At 45.1% G+C, this 19132-nt stretch overlaps 2 protein-coding genes across 2 annotated transcripts in view; one reads left to right on the forward strand and one right to left on the reverse strand.

Annotated features, from left to right (window-relative positions):
- The first annotated feature begins 258 nt into the window (after positions 1-258).
- LOC109903286 (potassium channel subfamily K member 13-like) lies at positions 259-7227 on the forward strand. The gene is made up of 4 exons (XM_020499913.2): positions 259-589; positions 3213-3751; positions 4103-4345; positions 6297-7227. The coding sequence occupies exons 1-4, from the start codon at positions 259-261 to the stop codon at positions 6456-6458; spliced, it is 1275 nt and encodes a 424-aa protein (XP_020355502.1). The 3' UTR covers positions 6459-7227.
- A 2594-nt stretch (positions 7228-9821) lies between these two features.
- The window catches only part of LOC109904608 (intersectin-2), a 76313-nt gene continuing 67002 nt past the window's right edge, over positions 9822-19132 (reverse strand). Inside the window, 5 exon segments of the mRNA XM_031787768.1 lie at positions 9822-12779; positions 13736-13909; positions 14132-14215; positions 14979-15061; positions 15288-15406. Of these exon segments, the coding sequence (XP_031643628.1) occupies positions 12622-12779; positions 13736-13909; positions 14132-14215; positions 14979-15061; positions 15288-15406 (618 nt within the window). The 3' untranslated portion in view covers positions 9822-12621.

Genomic DNA, 19132 nt, shown 5'->3' on the forward strand with positions numbered 1-19132 from the left:
ATCTATGACGCACAAGCAACTTTAATATTGATATTATATTTATTTTTAAATGTTTTCATAAAACATGCGGATGGTAGGGTGTGAGCCGAGGTAACCTGGTATCTTTGTCAATTAAACATTCCCAGCAGTTATGGCACTTGTGTCTAAATATCGAACTATACATGCTGATTTATCTGGAAGGCTTTCATGTTAGCCTTTATCTGAGAGGATGCCGAGGATCCTTCTCCCCGGGTCCTCGGTGTCCTCTCTGCCGCCGTAATGGCTTGCCGGAGAGGCTGCTGCTTCGGCGCGATGAACGATGATAACGCGCGGTTTCTAATGCTAGCGGTGCTGATCATGCTGTATCTGCTGTGCGGCGCGGCGGTGTTCTCCGCGTTGGAACAACCGAAGGAGCGGCAGGCCAAAGAGCGGTGGGCGCAGCGCTTCGAGAACTTCACCCAGAAGCACAACCTCACCCGGACCGATTTGGAGACCTTTCTCCGGTTCTATGAGGAGGCGAACGTCGCCGGTATCCGCGTGGATACACTCAGACCACGCTGGGATTTTACCGGCGCTTTTTACTTCGTGGGGACCGTTGTGTCGACCATAGGTAAGCTCAGAAACAAAGCCAGAAGGTTCAGTAAAGATTGTGGTGTACTGGGAAATGTATCACTTTTCAAAATCTAAATGCACCATTTGAATCATTTAGAATTGGTGCCACAGACCTGTTTCACGTTTACGCGCAATGACGCAGGTATAAGATGACAATTACATTTTAAATATATATTTTTGCATTCCTTTTTTTTTTAAATGCGTCAGTTTTGTTATAATTCAGGGAATGAATTGCACTTCAAATGATATGAAGACATCTTGACAAACTGATTAACCAATGATCTTTAACAACGAGAGAGTGAGATCTTAATACTGAATGAATGCAAAAAGAAATGAGGAGACAGGTTTGCGATATGATAGGCTATAAAGTATAGTCTAATCAAGGTGAATTAATTTTAACATCAAATAACTAATGAAAAGTGACTTAGGTTTTGCCAAAACTGGCAATTAATATTATTTTCATTGTAGATATTTACATTTCTTGTTTTTACTGTTGGTTTTTCCAGTAGGCTGTCAACCATTACAAATCCACTACAGTTAATTAAGGACATTGCCTCCCTCCCGGTGTCCATATTGTCTGTGATGTATGCATCACAGAGAGATATAACCCAGGGACGGCAGATGATACAACCAGAGGTTTGAAATTGAGTACATGTTGATGCACTAAGGTGGTTGGCACAGTATGGGATAAAACATACTGCTCTTTTCTGAACACTGAGGTTTAGTGAAAATGACAAGCTTCTCAATTTTATGGAACTCTATCCCGATGGTCAAGGCTGAAGAACAATTCATACTGTTTGGTGGTGTCTTGACATAATCGTATTAATTAGATAAGTCAATAACAAACATTTTCTAAAGTTGCATTTATGGGCTATTTGAAATGGTACTGGGTAAAGGCTATATGGTATAGGTTATAGGGTAAAGGCTATAGGGTAAAGGCTATATGGTATAGGCTATATGGTAAAGGCTATATGGTAAAGGCTATAGGGTATTGGCTATATGGTAAAGGCTATAGGGTATTGGCTATATGGTATAGGCTATAGGGTAAAGGCCATAGGGTAAAGGCTATAGGGTATTGGCTATATGGTATAGGCTATAGGGTAAAGGCTATATGGTATAGGCCATATGGTAAAGGCTATATGGTATAGGCCATATGGTAAAGGCTATATGGTATAGGCTATAGGGTAAAGGCTATATGGTATAGGCCATATGGTATAGGCTATAGGGTATTGGCTGTTGGCTAAAGGCTATATGGTATAGGCTATAGGGTAAAGGCTTTAGGGTATAGGCTATATGGTATAGGGTATTGGCTGTTGGCTAAAGGCTATATGGTATAGGCTATATGGTATAGGCCATATGGTAAAGGCTATAGGGTATAGGCCATATGGTAAAGGCTATAGGGTATAGGCCATATGGTAAAGGCTATAGGGTATAGGCCATATGGTAAAGGCTATATGGTATTGGCTGTTGGCTAAAGGCTATATGGTATAGGCTGTTGGCTAAAGGCTATATGGTATAGGCTGTTGGCTAAAGGCTATATGGTATAGGCTATAGGGTAAAGGCTATATGGTATAGGCTATAGGGTTTCCTGCCGTCAACATATAAGATAATTCAAGGTTAGACACACAAACAGACTCCAATAAAGCCATTCCTGTAGCAAGCATCTATTTTTCCTTCCCTCCAGTAGCCTAGTCTCAAGCATGTTCAGTTGAAGCCCTGGGTCTTTCTTTTTGAAGGAGAAGTTGTTTTTAGAGACTTCTCTTTCATCTCCCCGAGGAGCACATCTGTGAGAATGGTAATGAAAACCCCCCCGTCACTAAATTATCATTTCACTCTAAGGAAAGGAGAAGAGGAGCGAGGAATGAGAGAGAGGAAGAGACAGATGCTTAGAAAAAAAACTGGAAGTATTAAGAGACGTCGTCACCTATGGCAACCTGGTTTACTTCATTCTCCTTTACCTTGGAAGTGAACGAGGGATGCATGAGTGGGCTTTTTAGGAACAGACAGACAGGGAGAGTTAGGTAATTATACTCACCGTTTTTCTTTCAATTCAATTTCTATTTAAGGGGCTTTATTGGCATGGGATACATATGTTTATATTTCCAAAGCAAGTGAACTAGATCATAAACAAAAGTGAAATTAACAATAAAAAATGAACAGTAAACATTACACTCACAAAAGTTCCAAAAGAATAAAGACATTTCAAATGTCATATTGTCAATATACAGTGTTTTAATGATGTGCAAATAGTTAAAGTACAAAAGGGAAAATAAATAAACATAAATATAGGTTGTATTTACAATGGTGTTTTTTCTTCACTGGTTGCCCTTTTCTTGTAGCAACAGGTCACAAATCTTGCTGCTGTGATGGCACACTGAGGTATTTCACCCAGTAGATATGGGAGTTTATCAAAATTGGATTTGTTTTCAAATTCTTTGTCGGTCTGTGTAATCTGAGGGAAATATGTGTCTCTCTGTCCCCCTCCCCTTCTCTCTCTCTCTCCCCCGCCTCCCCTCCCTCTGTCCCCCTCCCCTGCCTCCCCTCTCTCTCTCCCCCACCTCCCCTCCCTCTCTCCCCCGCCTCCCCTCCCTCTGTCCCCCTCCCCTTCTCTCTCCGGTCAGGATTTGGCATGACCACCCCGGCCACGGTCAGCGGCAAAGTCTTCCTCATCTTCTACGGCCTGATCGGCTGCGCCTCTACCATCCTCTTCTTCAACCTCTTCCTGGAGCGTATCATCACGGTGCTCGCCTTCGTCCTCAAGTCGTGCCACGGGCTGCAGCATCAGCGTCAGGGCGTGGTGCCCCACGATGGCCGCAGGGAGACGTCACTGCCAGGACCCAGAGATAGAGACAGGGACATTCTGTCTGGATGGAAGCCTTCAGTGTACTATGTGATGCTGATTCTCTGTGTGGCCGCTGTGGTGATCTCCTGCTGTGCATCGGCCATGTATTCAGCGGTGGAGGGGTGGGGCTATCTGGACTCGCTGTACTTCTGTTTTGTGGCGTTCAGCACCATCGGGTTCGGGGACATGGTGAGCAGCCAGAGGGTCGCGTACGATGGGAACCAGACAGCCTACAGACTGGGGAACTTCCTGTTTATATTGATGGGCGTCTGCTGTATCTACTCGCTGTTCAACGTCATATCTATCGTCATCAAGCAGGTGATGTTTTTTATGTAGCTATATTTGTTTTAAGCACACAGACACACACACACACACACACACACACACACACACACACACACACACACACACACACACACACACACTCAGTGCAAGATGGTGAGCTCGAATTGCCCATTCTCTGTCCTTTCCTCGGTCTACTGGCTCTCCCTCCTCTTACACACACACACACACACGAGGTTGGCGGCACCTTAATTGGGGAGGCCGGGCTCAGCAGACTCCTGTAGTGTACACACACACACTTCTTCCTCTAGGTATGTGGGTGTTTTAACACTGTTATTAATTCATGTCTCTGAATTTCAAAGTTTCATTTTCCCAAAACTCAAGCAGACTCTTAACTGGCTGCTGAGGAAGCTGGGCATTCTCTGCAGCCGCTGCTGCTCCGCCGGGATCGGGAAGAGACTCCGGCCTCGCCGGAACGCCGTGATGCCCAGCAGCACTGGACACGGACACCCCCGGGCGCGGCGGACTGTCTCCATAGAAACGGACGCGGTGAACGAGAGCGAGACGGATGGAGGCCGGCGGATGTCTGGGGAGATGATCTCCATGAGGGACTTACTGGCGACCAATAAGGTGAACGTTCCGGGTAAAAAGCGGTTAAGTGGTTAAGGTTCACTGTTAGTTTAATTTCTAGTCAAAAGCCCCTGTTCTTGTTTATAACTGGAAGGGGTTTATTCACTCTCTATATATAGTATCTATCACCTGGTGTGGCCATGAATTGAAACGGACTCATTTAAATCAACGTTTTGTTCTTTATTATTATAATATTATACCTTTATTTAACCAGGCAAGTCAGTTAAGAACAAATTCTTATTTTCAATGACGGCCTAGGAACAGTGGGTTAACTGCCTGTTCAGGGGCAGAACGACAGATTCCTTGTCAGCTCGGGGGTTTGAACTTGCAACCTTCCGGTTCCTAGTCCAACGCTCTAACCACCCTGCACCCGATTCATGTTGGTTAGTGTTGTTGTCGTGCAACATATGGAATGTGCCATCTATTGTCTATGTTGTTGAAAATATATTTTTGTATATCCTTTTGGTAAGCAAGCAGTTTGTAGATGCTAACGCTAAGCTGAATTAACTGTCCAAAGCGACAGGAAGCTGATTTAACGGTCCAAAGAAACAGGAAGCTGATTGAACTGTCCAGAGAAACAGGAAGCTGATTTAACTGTCCAAAGAGACAGGAAGCTGAATTAACTGTCCAAAGAGACAGGAAGCTGAATTAACTGTCCAGAGAAACAGGAAGCTGATTTAAGGTACACTCAGCGAGATGACGTTGCACGTACAATGTAAATACAATATTGGGTAAATATCCTCAACAACTAATCGTGTTGAAGTGCGAGGCTAAACTTCTCAGGTGTTTTGGTCCCGTAGATATTGTGTTGCCTGAAGCGCACCGTTGTGATAGACCACTCTGTGTGATTGGGAGAGCAGTCTGGTATCGAGTTCATATCATTATCTGCGGTGCTGCAACTTCATCTCGCTGAGTCTCCCTTTAAAGAGGGTATGTTGTACATCTTGTTTCTAACCATCTATGAGCCTTTATTATCTAGAGTGGAGAGACTACGTCAACAGAAATGGTACCGTAATTCAGAATCTGATCAAATAACATGAGATTTTAGCTCTGAGTTAACAGACTGTCTTATATTTTATCTACATTGAACACAAATATCAAAGCAACATGTAAAGTGTTGGTTTCATGAGCTGAAATAAAAGATCCTAGAAATGTTCCATACACACAAAAAGCTTATTTCTCTCAAATGTTGTGAAATAATTTGTTTACATTTCTGTTAGTGAGCATTTCTCCTTCGCCAAGATAATAAATCCACCTGACAGGTGTGGCATTTCAAGAAGCTGATTAATCAGCATGATCATTACACAGGTTCACTTTGTTCTGGTGACAATAAAAGGCCACTCTAAAATGTGCACTGTTTTCACACAACACAATGCCACAGATGTCTTGAGTTTTGAGGGAGCGTGCATTTGGCATGCTGACTGCAGGAATGTCCACCACAGCTTTTGCCTGATCATTTAATTTGTCCTTTCTTTACAATAAGCCACCTCCAACACCATTGTAAAGAATTTGTCAGTATGTCCAACAATCCTCACAACCCAGACCACGTGTTTGGCGTTGTGTGGGCGAGCGGTTTGCTGATATCAACGTTGTGAACGGAGTGGCCCGTGGTGGCGGTGGGGTTATGGTATTGGCAGGCATAAGCTACGGAAAACAAACACAATTGCATTTTATCGATGGCAATTTGAATGCAGAAATACTGTGATGAGATCCTGAGGCCCATTGTCCTGCCATTCATCCACCGCTACACTTGCATTAGACATGGTTAGCAGATGTTATGTGAGCAATAACATTTGATATGATTAGGGACTAATTCATTTATTTAAATTGACTGATGTCCTTATAAGTACCGTAAACACAGTACAGTCTTTTAAACTGTTGCATGCTGCATTTATATTTTTGTTCATTATAGTTATTAAAGTATCACGTGACCCTCTTCTCTCCTCTGCAGGTGAACCTGGCACTGATGCAGAAGCAGCTGTCGGAGGCAGCAACCAATGGGATCGCTCGGCCGTCCGTCTCCAACCAAAACAGACTAAATGGATTTTCTGGAGGAGTGGGAGCGCTGGGCATCATGAACAACAGGCTGGCTGAGACCAGTGTCAACAGATGACTATTACAATACTCATCATAATAACTTTATTTATTTTCAGTACAAGTAACAAAGTGCTTCACATCATAAAATAACCTAATAAAAGTACTAAGAAAGAAACAAAAAGCCAGGAGGAAGAGGAATAAAAACAAGACGATAATTAGTCATCTTCATGGTTGTCCTCTTTAGCTCAGTTGGCATGGTGATTGCAATGTCAGGATATTGGGTTTGATTCCCAGGACCACCCATATCTAAAATATGTTTTGGATAAAAGCATCAGCTAAATGACATGTATATATATATATTCACACTGGAGGTCCGCAAAGATACCTACACATCATACAGAGATGTATCATCATTAAAACAGAAGTCAAACACTGTGAAAATATATACGCTGCTACCACCACCACCGCCGCCGCCGTCGTCTCTCAAAACCATGTGTTGACGTCTCAAGAACACGTGATCCGAGAGACAAACTGGAAGTGCTCACTAAAGGATGCAGTTTGGGTCCAAAAGTTTAAGACAGGTCACAGTTGGAAAAGGTTTTTGAACGGAGCCAATGATGTCGCCCACTCTGGACATGATCCACAAAGAACTATACTGAAATAATATAAACATGCAACAATTTCAACGATTTTACTGAGTTACAGTTCATATGAAGGAAATCAGTCCATTGAAATAATTTACATAAATGTTCAGACCCATTACTATGAGACTCGAAATTGAGCTCCGGTGCATCCTGTTTCCATTGATCATCCTTGAGATGTTTCTACAACTTGGAGTCTACCTGTGGTAAATTCAATTGATTGGACATGATTTGGAAAGGCACACACCTGTCTATATAAGGTCCCACAGTTGACAATGCATGTCAGAGCAAAAACCAAGCCATGAGGTCGAAGGAATTGTCCGTAGAGCTCCGAGACAGGATTGTGTCGAGGCAAATATCTGGGGAAGGGTACCAAAACATTTCTGCAGTATTGAAGGTCACCAAGAACACAGTGGTCTCCATCATTCTTCAATGGAAGAAGTTTGGAATCACCAAGACTCTTCCTAGAGCTGGCTGCCCGGCCAATTCGGGGGAGAAGGGCCTTGGTCAGGGAGGTGATCAAGAACCCGATGGTCCCTCTGACAGAGCTCCAGAGTTCCTCTGTGGAGATGGGAGAACCTTGCAGAAAAACAACCATCTGCAGCACTCCACCAATCAGGCCTTTATGGTAGAGTGGCCAGACAGAAACCACTCCTCAGTAAAAGGCACATGAAAGCCCGCTTGGAGTTTGCCAAAAGGCACAAAAAGACTCTCAGACCATGAGAAACAACATTCTCTGGTCTGATAAAACCAAGATTGAACTCTTTGGCCTGAATGCCAAACGTCACGTCTGGAGGAAACGGAAGAGTCAGGGTCTGGAGCGAGGACAGAGGAGTCACCACACCTGAATAATGGATGAGGCACGGCATCAAAAGACCCCCCCCCCCCCCCCCCTCCTTTAGCCCCTCTCTTCCATTGAGGCTCTGTCGGGCAACACTTTGCACGTTAAATCAGGGGACTGTCGAGTGACATTACACGCAACGTCGGTGAAACTGTCCAGTGTAATGTTCGAAAACCCTGTTTTACATAACAGGTGAACTCAGAAAGGGTTTAAGAAGCGGGTCTTCCCATCGCTCTCCCAGTCGCAGTCCCTTTACGCCACTTAAAACAATGTAAGAAATCACTGTAACGGTGTTGAAATAATGTAAACAGAGCAATGTGATGGGATTTTTTTTAAAGAACGAAAGGGATTGTATAAACATGAGTTAAAGACATTTGAATTGATGGGCTGATTTCATTATAGAGTTCAACAGTTTAAGTTATGATCATATTGTACATTATGGTAGCAGTGTATAGGTTAGTATTTGTTTATTTTCGGGAGGGTATTGCATCCCTTTTGCAATGTATTCTCATAATCTGTCAATGTTGATTATTATTTTATATTGTGGAACAACACATTGTTCTTAGCACGTCATAGGAGGCAGAGAAAAACGCCAAAACAGGTTTATGTTGCCGCTCAAACAGCTCATCCTACTAATACACAAGGATTAATGCTTTACATTTCTCATACCCAAATCAACACAAGGGATTAACGGTTTCTCTCAACCCCTTAAAAGCTCATCAAACAAGTTTGTGTGGAATAAAGTTTATTTTCCCAACAGTAGCCTAGACCCATTACAACAAGTGAACACCCCCACAGACTTCCTGTTCTGATGTATGTCTACCTGTGCGTAAGAGGCACAGACTTCCTGTTCTGGTGTATACCTACCTGTGCATCAGAGGCACAGACTTCCTGTTGTGATGTAGGCCTACCTGTGCATCAGAGGCACAGACTTCCTGTTCTGATGTAGGCCTACCTGTGCATCAGAGGCACAGACTTCCTGTTGTGATGTAGGCCTACCTGTGTATCAGAGGCACAGACTTCCTGTTCTGATTTATGTCTACCTGTGTGTAAGAGGCACATACTTCCTGTTCTGATATAGGCCTACCTGTGCATAAGAGGCACAGACTTCCTGTTCTGGTGTATACCTACCTGTGCATCAGAGGCACAGACTTCCTGTTGTGATGTAGGCCTACCTGTGCATCAGAGGCACAGACTTCCTGTTCTGATGTAGGCCTACCTGTGTATCAGAGGCACAGACTTCCTGTTCTGATGTAGGCCTACCTGTGTATCAGAGGCACAGACTTCCTGTTCTGATGTAGGCCTACCTGTGTATCAGAGGCACAGACTTCCTGTTCTGATGTAGGCCTACCTGTGCGTAAGAGGCACATACTTCCTGTTCTGATGTAGGCCTACCTGTGTATCAGAGGCACAGACTTCCTGTTCTGATGTAGGCCTACCTGTGTATCAGAGGCACAGACTTCTTGTTCTGATGTATGCCTACCTGTGCATCAGAGGCACAGACTTCCTGTTCTGATGTAGGCCTACCTGTGCATCAGAGGCACAGACTTCTTGTTCTGGTGTAGGCCAACCTGTGCGTAAGAGGCACAGACTTCCTGTTCTGATGTAGACCTACCTGTGTATCAGAGGCACAGACTTCCTGTTCTGATGTAGGCCTACCAGTGCATCAGAGGTACAGACTTCTTGTTCTGATGTAGGCCTACCTGCTGTGTATCAGAGGCACAGACTTCCTGTTCTGATGTAGGCCTACCTGTGTATCAGAGGCACAGACTTCCTGTTCTGATGTAGGCTTACCTGTGCATCAGAGGCAAAGCTGATACTGATGATTAATGCATTGTGGTTCTTTGGAAATATTGCCCCAAATGTAGACTAAAAACATGTCACAGGCCTACACTAAACAACCCTACTGGTATTACTACTGCTATGCAACAAGATAAAACGCAACGCGCTCAGCCGGTTTGTTTTAAACACCTTTTATTATCCTCAGAGAACCCAGAATCAGTGAGTGCTGTGCCCATTGTGAACACGCTGCATATCAGGCAGTAGGATGCACTCTGTTAGCACAGTAAATCAGTACACAGAGTTATGCACTCTGTTAGCACAGTAAATCAGTCCACAGTAAATCAGTACACAGAGTTATGTACTCTGTTAGCACAGTAAATCAGTACACAGATTTACTGTTAGCACAGTAAATCAGTACACAGAGTTATGTACTCTGTTAGCACAGTAAATCAGTACACAGATTTACTGTTAGCACAGTAAATCAGTACACAGAGTTATGTACTCTGTTAGCACAGTAAATCAGTACACAGATTTACTGTTAGCACAGTAAATCAGTACACAGAGTTATGCACTCTGTTAGCACAGTAAATCAGTACACAGAGTTAATCGACACACCACAGGACTTACAGTTCAACCTCAAATGAATAACAGGCCAATAGAAGACTTGTGCAGCTTAAATTAAAACAATGATTTAAGACGAACATCTCTGGTAGATCAGTATAATGTAGCTGTCCAGCTAAATCATGTCCATTCCTGTCGATTATAATTAAAAATACATGTTTTATATATATATTAGTTCAATGGACTCTTATCCTTCAAAGACTATTCTCACGATCCTTTCTTTGTTCATGTGGTAAAATATGAAAGGCTACTAAGAGACTATTCAGACACTGATTACAATGCTGTGATGAAAGGCTGATTACAGCCTCTGCATAGTTATAGTCACATAAATGAAAACAAATAAGAACCACTCCGGCTCACCAGTCATCTCTGACCACACCCCTGGGTGGAGCTAGTGGTTATAGAGCCACTGGAGGGTTCTGTGACCACACCCCTGGGTGGAGCTAGTGGTTATAGAGCCACTGGAGGCTTCTGTGACCACACCCCTGGGTGAAGCTAGTGGTTATAGAGCCACTGGAGGCTTCTGTGACCACACCCCTGGGTGAAGCTAGTGGTTATAGAGCCACTGGAGGGTTCTGTGACCACACCCCTAGGTGGAGCTAGTGGTTATAGTGCCACTGGAGGGTTCTGTGACCACACCTATGGGTGGAGCTAGTGGTTATAGAGCCACTGGAGGGTTCTGTGACCACACCCCTGGGTGGAGCTAGTGGTTATAGAGCCACTAGAGGGTTCTGTGACCACACCCCTGGGTGGAGCTAGTGGTTATAGAGCCACTGGAGGCTTCTGTGACCACACCCCTGGGTGGAGCTAGTGGTTATAGAGCCACTGGAGGCTTCTGTGACCACACCCCTGGGTGGAGCTAGTGGTTATACAGCCACTGGAGGGTTCTGTGACCACACCCCTAGGTGGAGCTAGTGGTTATAGTGCCACTGGAGGGTTCTGTGACCACACCTATGGGTGGAGCTAGTGGTTATAGAGCCACTGGAGGGTTCTGTGACCACATCCCTTGGTGGAGCTAGTGGTTATAGAGCCACTGGAGGCTTCTGTGACCACACCCCTGGGTGGAGCTAGTGGTTATAGAGCCACTGGAGGCTTCTGTGACCACACTCCTGGGTGGAGCTAGTGGTTATAGAGCCACTGGAGGGTTCTGTGACCACACCCCTGGGTGGAGCTAGTGGTTAGAGAGCCACTGGAGGGTTCTGGGTCCATATTCACTGAGTGTCTCAGAGTAGCAGTGCAGATCTAGCCTGGGTGCCAGTCTGTTACTGCTCTCTGGCCAACTCCTTATGGAATCGTCATGCAGAACATGAAGTCTGACTTGACAATGACATTGGAGTAGGCAAAAACACAAACAGACCTGGGACCAGGCTATTGCTGATCTAGGATCAGGTCCCCCCTCTGTCCATATCATCTTATTCACTATGATTTAAAAAGCCAAACGGAAACACACATGTTCCTGCAGTCTAAACCTCTTCATGAAAAGGAGGAGTGGAGTAAAACTAAAGACCCGTTTTCCTTTTAGAGTGTTTCTAAGGCAACTACACCACAACTAAAGAACAAGATCTCCTTAAGGTTGACAGAACATTTATACTGCAAAGAAAGTTGGTTTTAAAACTACCGTTAATTAGGAGATCTGTGCCACCAGACTGAGATAAAAGAAAAGCAGCCGGTTATGATGCAGTAATATAAATCGCCCAGCAGGGAAAACAAGTCCTGAGATAGTTTAATCGCTGGACGTGAGACCCTTCATGACAGGAAACACTTTCCTAACCTCCCTCCTCATTTGACCTGGTATTTACCTTCCCAAACAACATCTTAGCTTGAACAAATATAGAGTTAAGACGACGATCCTTCACTAAATAAATAGTTTGGTCCAACATTGGCCTGGGTTGAGTTAACAAAATAAAAACTTGGCAGAATGAGGAACCAGTCCGTAGCAGAGGAGAGCATAGGCAGCCAATCAGTGTTAGTGCTGATACAAGTAGAACCACTACAGATCTAGGATCAGCTTTACACTAACCCAACCTTGCTCACCACCAGTCACACTGGTGTGTAAACTGTCCTAAAAGACTAAACTGTCCTCAGATCATTGCTAAGAATGGTCTGACCTCAAGACGAGGAGGGAGGGTTCCCCATCACCATTGCAGCTCCAGGTAAAAGTTAGCCCCGGCCCAACCCCAGATCCCAACCTTAACCATTAGCAGGATTAATAAGTATCTGACCCAAGACCAGCAGTTAGATACATTATATAACAAGTCCCTCCCCATGTGGCTGCAGGTCAAGAAGGCCTTATTTGGGCGTCAAGTGTTGGCCAAATGTCCTTATTTGGCCGTCCAGTGTTGGCCAGGATGTCCTTATTTGGATGCACTGTTTTGGAAGAGCTGCAGGTCGAGGCAGACCCACACCTCTCCAGTGGGGACCTCATGGAGCGGCAAGTGGCGTGTCACTAGCCCCTTGTTCTCCAACTCCTCCTTTATGGTTGCCACGGGAACCTCCGTATGACCCAGGAAGTCTGGGTAACGGCCGAGAGGAGAAACAAGTTAGCCGTCTGAGAGACTAGTTAGCCGTCTGAGAGACTAGTTAGCCGTCTGAGAGACTAGTTAGCCGTCTGAGAGACTAGTTAGCTGTCTGAGAGACTAGGTTAGCTGTCTGACACATTACCCATAGAAAACAAACTCAAATTTGACCAACTGGGGACATTTTGTTAGTCTCCACGAGGTCAAGTGTTATTTCTAGGGGGTTTATGGTTAGAATCGGGGGTTTCTAGGGGGTTTATAAGTGTTGGGGTTAGAATCACGTTAAGGGTTAGGACCTAGGGTTAGGTTTAAGGTTATGTTTTTGGGTTAGGGTAAGAGTACGGGTTAGGGGAAATAGGATTTTGAAAGGGACTGAATTGTGTGTCCCCCACAAGGTTAGCTGTACAATACTGTGTGTGTGTGTGACTGTGTGAGTGAGTGAGTGAGTGAGTGAGTGAGTAAGTGAGAGTGAGTGTGAGTGTGAGTGTGTGTGAGTGTGAGTGAGTGAGTGTGTGCGTGAGTGTGTGTGTGTGTGTGTGTGTGTGTGAGTGTGTGTGTGTGTGTGAGTGTGTGTGAGTGAGTCAAATCAAATTTATTTGTCACATACACATGGTTAGCAGATGTTAATGCGAGTGTAGCGAAATGCTTGTGCTTCTAGTTCCGACAATGCAGTAATAACGAACAAGTAATCTAACTAAACAATTCCCCAAAAAACTACTGTCTTATACACAGTGTAAGGGGATAAGGAATATGTACATAAGGATATATGAATGAGTGATGGTACAGAGCAGCATAGGCAAGATACAGTAGATGATATCGAGTACAGTATAACATATGAGATGAGTATGTAAACCAAGTGGCATAGTTAAAGTGGCTAGTGATACATGTATTACATAAGGATGCAGTCGATGAGTGTGTGTGGGTGTGAGTGTGTGTGTGTGTGTGTGCTGACCGTCAGGGGAGAACTGCTCCCTCTGGAAGATGGTGATGCAGAGCACTTCCTGGTACAGGTCTCTGATGTTGAACTGACAGTTAAAGTTCCACTTGGGGTTGACTGTGTCACTCAGAGTCTTGGAGGTGTAGTTCTGAGCTCCCATGGTCACCTCACAGTAAGGGTTACTCTTACCTAGGAGGAGAGAGGAGGAGGGAGGAGAGGAGGAGGGTTGGGAGGGGAGGACAAGGAGGAGGAGGTGAAAGGAGAAGGGTTTTATTACGTACCAGCAGTGCTCAAAAGATGAACAGTCTGTACAAGAGTTACCATGACAACATCCATGGTGTGGTTAGATGGTACTAGTTCATGTGTTCTGTGTGGGTAAACCATGTACTGCATGATGTGCATAAGCCTGACCGTTGGGTTTGCTGGACTTCAGTTCAGTGGCCCCCAGGACGGTGACTAACAGACGGCCGATTCCACTGGCCTTCAGAGAACGAGCTGGAGACACACAGAATACACAGGAGGAGTCAGAATACACAGGAGGAGGAGTCCGTATACAGAGGAGGAGGGGTGAGAATACACAGGAGGAGGAGTCCGTATACAGAGGAGGAGGGGTGAGAATACACAGGAGGAGGGGTCCGAATACAGAGGAGGAGGGGTGAGAATACACAGGAGGAGGGGTCCGAATACAGAGGAGGAGGGGTGAGAATACACAGGAGGAGGAGTCCGTATACAGAGGAGGAGGGGTGAGAATACACAGGAGGAGGGGTCCGAATGCCCAGGGGGAGGAGTCCGAATGCCCAGGGGGAGGAGTCCGAATGCCCAGGGGGAGGAGTCCGAATGCCCAGGGGGAGGAGTCTGAATGCACCGGGGGAGGAGTCTGAATACACAGGGGGAGGAGTCTGAATACACAGGGGGAGGTGTCCGAATACACAGGGGGAGGTGTCCGAATACACAGGACGGGGAGTGAGAAAACAGAGGTGGGGTCAGAATACACAGGGGGAGGAGTCAGAATACAGAGTGGGAGGGGTGAGAATACAGAGGGGGAGGGGTAAGATTACACAGAGGGAGGGGTAAGATTACACAGAGGGAGGAGTCAGAATACACCGAGGGAGGAGTCAGAATACCCAGGGGGAGGGGTCAGAATACACAGAGGGAGGGGTCAGAAGACACAGGGGGAGGAGTCAGACTATTACTAGAACTACTGATTTTACTATTGGTGTGTGTGTGTGTGTGTGTGTGTGTGTGTGTGGAGGCCTACATTGGTAGGCCTTTGCTCTCTTCTTCTTGTCCATCTGGAAGAAGTCCTCACACGCAGCTTTGATCTTCTGGACCCAGGCCGTCCTGCAGAACAGACAACACACCGTGAGCAAGGACAACAGAATGTGTCACTGCCTGCATAGAAGTGTGTGTGGCATGTGTAACTGCATTTGTGTGTGTGTGTGGCATGTGTAACTGCATTTGTGTGTGTGTGTGTGGCATGTGTAACTGCATTTGTGTGTGTGTGTGTGTGTGTGTGTGTGTGTGTGTGTGTGTGTGTGTGTGTGTGTGTGTGTGTGTGTGTGTACACCTCTCGTTGATGTTCTCTGTTTTGAGGCTGTAGACTCTGTCTATGTTGGAGATGTGGAAGAAGGGCTCTTCACTGGAGGAGTCAGGCAGCTTCACTAGAATCTCGTTGAGGAACACCGGCTACAGGAGGAAACAACGCACTTCATAAGCCTCTCATAACCATGACATTATACACAGGCCTCATAAGCCTCTCATAACCATGACATTATAAACAGGCTTCATAAGCCTCTCATAACCATGACATTATACACAGGCTTCATAAGCCTCTCATAACCATGACATTATAAACAGGCTTCATAAGCCTCTCATAACCATGACATTATAAACAGGCTTCATAAGCATCTCATAACCATGACATTATACACAGGCCTCATAAGCCTCTCATAACCATGACATTATAAACAGGCTTCATAAGCCTCTCATAACCATGACATTATAAACAGGCTTCATAAGCCTCTCACAACCATGACATTATAAACAGGCTTTATAAGCCTCTCATAACCATGACATTATAAACAGGCTTCATAAGCCTCTCATAACCATGACATTATACACAGGCTTCATAAGCCTCTCATAACCATGACATTATAAACAGGCTTCATAAGCCTCTCATAACCATGACATTATAAACAGGCTTCATAAGCATCTCATAACCATGACATTATACACAGGCCTCATAAGCCTCTCATAACCATGACATTATAAACAGGCTTCATAAGCCTCTCATAACCATGACATTATAAACAGGCTTCATAAGCCTCTCACAACCATGACATTATAAACAGGCTTTATAAGCCTCTCATAACCATGACATTATACACAGGCTTTATAAGCCTCTCATAACCATGACATTATACACAGGCTTCATAAGCACCTCATAACCATGACATTATACACAGGCCTCATAAGCCTCTCATAACCATGACATTATACACAGGCTTCATAAGCCTCTCATAACCATGACATTATACACAGGCTTCATAAGCCTCTCATAACCATGACATTATACACAGGCTTTATAAGCCTCTCATAACCATGACATTATACACAAGCTTCATAAGCCTCTCATAACCATTATACACAGATAGAAATTGTAGCCAAACACGCTTCAGCTCAGCTTTAACAAAAGGCCATACAGGTGCCTCCCACCTTTTCCGACCCAAGGCTCTGATGAAGGCGAATACGTAGAAAGGTAAGCCTGTTGGTTTGTCCTGTCAATAAATAATCAGCTCTATGCTGCAGAAACAGTGGTCCCTTTTCTTTATTCTCCTGGATAGTCACCTGTTGAAGTACCCTGGGGTAAAGAATGATAGTCACCTGTTGAAGTATCCTGGGGTAAAGAATGATAGTCACCAGTTGAAGTATCCTGGGGTAAAGAATGATAGTCACCAGTTGAAGTACCCTGGGGTAAAGAATGATAGTCACCTGTTGAAGTATCCTGGGGTAAAGAATGATAGTCACCAGTTGAAGTATCCTGGGGTAAAGAATGATAGTCACCTGTTGAAGTATCCTGGGGTAAAGAATGATAGTCACCCGTTGAAGTATCCTGGGGTAAAGAATGATAGTCACCCGTTGAAGTATCCTGGGGTAAAGAATGATAGTCACCTGTTTGAAGTATCCTGGGGTAAAGAATGATAGTCACCTGTTTGAAGTATCCTGGGGTAAAGAATGATAGTCACCTGTTTGAAGTATCCTGGGGTAAAGAATGATAGTCACCCATTGAAGTATCCTGGGGTAAAGAATGATAGTCACCCGTTGAAGTATCCTGGGGTAAAGAATGATAGTCACCTGTTGAAGTATCCGGGAGTAAAGAATGATAGTCACCTGTTTGAAGTATTCTGGGGTAAAGAATGATACTCACCCGTTGAAGTATCCTGGGGTAAAGAATGATAGTCACCCATTGAAGTATCCTGGGGTAAAGAATGATAGTCACCTGTTGAAGTATCCTGGGGTAAAGAATGATAGTCACCAGTTGAAGTATCCTGGGGTAAAGAATGATAGTCACCTGTTGAAGTATCCTGGGGTAAAGAATGATAGTCACCAGTTGAAGTATCCTGGGGTAAAGAATGATAGTCACCAGTTGAAGTATCCTGGGGTAAAGAATGATAGTCACCAGTTGAAGTATCCTGGGGTAAAGAATGATAGTCACCAGTTGAAGTATCCTGGGGTAAAGAATGATAGTCACCAGTTGAAGTACCCTGGGGTAAAGAATGATAGTCACCTGTTGAAGTATCCTGGGGTAAAGAATGATAGTCACCAGTTGAAGTATCCTGGGGTAAAGAATGATAGTCACCTGTTGAAGTATCCTGGGGTAAAGAATGATAGACACCAGTTGAAGTATCCTGGGGTAAAGAATGATAGTCACCTGTTGAAGTATCCGAGAGTAAAGAATGATAGTCACCAGTTGAAGTATCCTGGGGTAAAGAATGATAGTCACCATTTGAAGTATCCTGGGGTAAAGAATGATAGTCACCCGTTGAAGTATCCTGGGGTAAAGAATGATAGTCACCTGTTGAAGTATCCTGGGGTAAAGAATGATAGTCACCCATAGAAGTATCCTGGGGTAAAGAATGATAGTCACCCATAGAAGTATCCTGGGGTAAAGAATGATAGTCACCCATAGAAGTATCCTGGGGTAAAGAATGATAGTCACCCATAGAAGTATCCTGGGGTAAAGAATGATAGTCACCCATAAAAGTATCCTGGGGTAAAGAATGATAGTCACCCATAGAAGTATCCTGGGGTAAAGAATGTTTTAGTTTTTTCTGACATAATACAAGTCATAACCATTGTGATGGAGACAGGGATGCATGTCATTTAAATGGGCACCGATGAGAGACGCTTTTTCAACAGGAAGTGTCGTTTCTGTATCTTGCCAAAATCAACCACTTGGAACTAACGCGTGTCTGTGGTGTGTGTGTGTGTCAGCATGTCTGTGGTGTGTGTGTCAGCATGTCTGTGGTGTGTGTGTGTGTGTCAGCATGTCTGTGGTGTGTGTGTCAGCATGTCTGTGGTGTGTGTGTGTGTGTGTGTGTGTGTGTGTGTGTCAGCATGTCCGTGGTGTGTGTGTGTGTGTCAGCATGTCCGTGGTGTGTGTGTGTGTGTCAGCATGTCCGTCGTGTGTGTGTCTGTCAGCATGTCCGTCGTGTGTGTGTCTGTCAGCATGTCCGTCGTGTGTGTGTCTGTCAGCATGTCCGTCGTGTGTGTGTCTGTCAGCATGTCCGTCGTGTGTGTGTGTCAGCATGTCCGTGGTGTGTGTGTGTGTGTGTCAGCATGTCCGTGGTGTGTGTGTGTGTGTGTCAGCATGTCCATGGTGTGTGTGTGTGTGTGTCAGCATGTCCGTCGTGTGTGTGTGTGTGTGTGTGTCAGCATGTCCGTCGTGTGTGTGTGTGTCAGCATGTCTGTGGTGTGTGTCAGCATGTCTGTGGTGTGTGTGTGTGTGTGTGTGTGTGTCAGCATGTCCGTGGTGTGTGTGTGTGTGTCAGCATGTCCGTGGTGTGTGTGTGTGTGTCAGCATGTCCGTCGTGTGTGTGTCTGTCAGCATGTCCGTCGTGTGTGTCTGTCAGCATGTCCGTCGTGTGTGTGTCTGTCAGCATGTCCGTCGTGTGTGTGTGTCAGCATGTCCGTCGTGTGTGTGTCAGCATGTCCGTGGTGTGTGTGTGTGTGTGTGTCAGCATGTCCGTGGTGTGTGTGTGTGTCAGCATGTCCGTGGTGTGTGTGTGTGTCAGCATGTCCGTGGTGTGTGTGTGTGTGTGTCAGCATGTCCATGGTGTGTGTGTGTGTGTCAGCATGTCCGTCGTGTGTGTGTGTGTGTGTGTCAGCATGTCCGTCGTGTGTGTGTGTGTG

The sequence above is a fragment of the Oncorhynchus kisutch genome, linkage group LG14 (genome assembly GCF_002021735.2).
Source record: "Oncorhynchus kisutch isolate 150728-3 linkage group LG14, Okis_V2, whole genome shotgun sequence".
Lineage (NCBI taxonomy): Eukaryota > Metazoa > Chordata > Actinopteri > Salmoniformes > Salmonidae > Oncorhynchus > Oncorhynchus kisutch.

Bases quoted from the DNA above. Each gene is read 5' to 3' on its own strand.
- LOC109903286 (XM_020499913.2), top strand. From the start codon at position 259: ATGGCTTGCCGGAGAGGCTGCTGCTTCGGCGCGATGAACGATGATAAC. The intron at 3,752-4,102 runs GTGATGTTTTTT...AAACTCAAGCAG, and splicing joins TATCTATCGTCATCAAGCAG to ACTCTTAACTGGCTGCTGAG. The intron at 4,346-6,296 runs GTGAACGTTCCG...TCTCCTCTGCAG, and splicing joins ACTTACTGGCGACCAATAAG to GTGAACCTGGCACTGATGCA.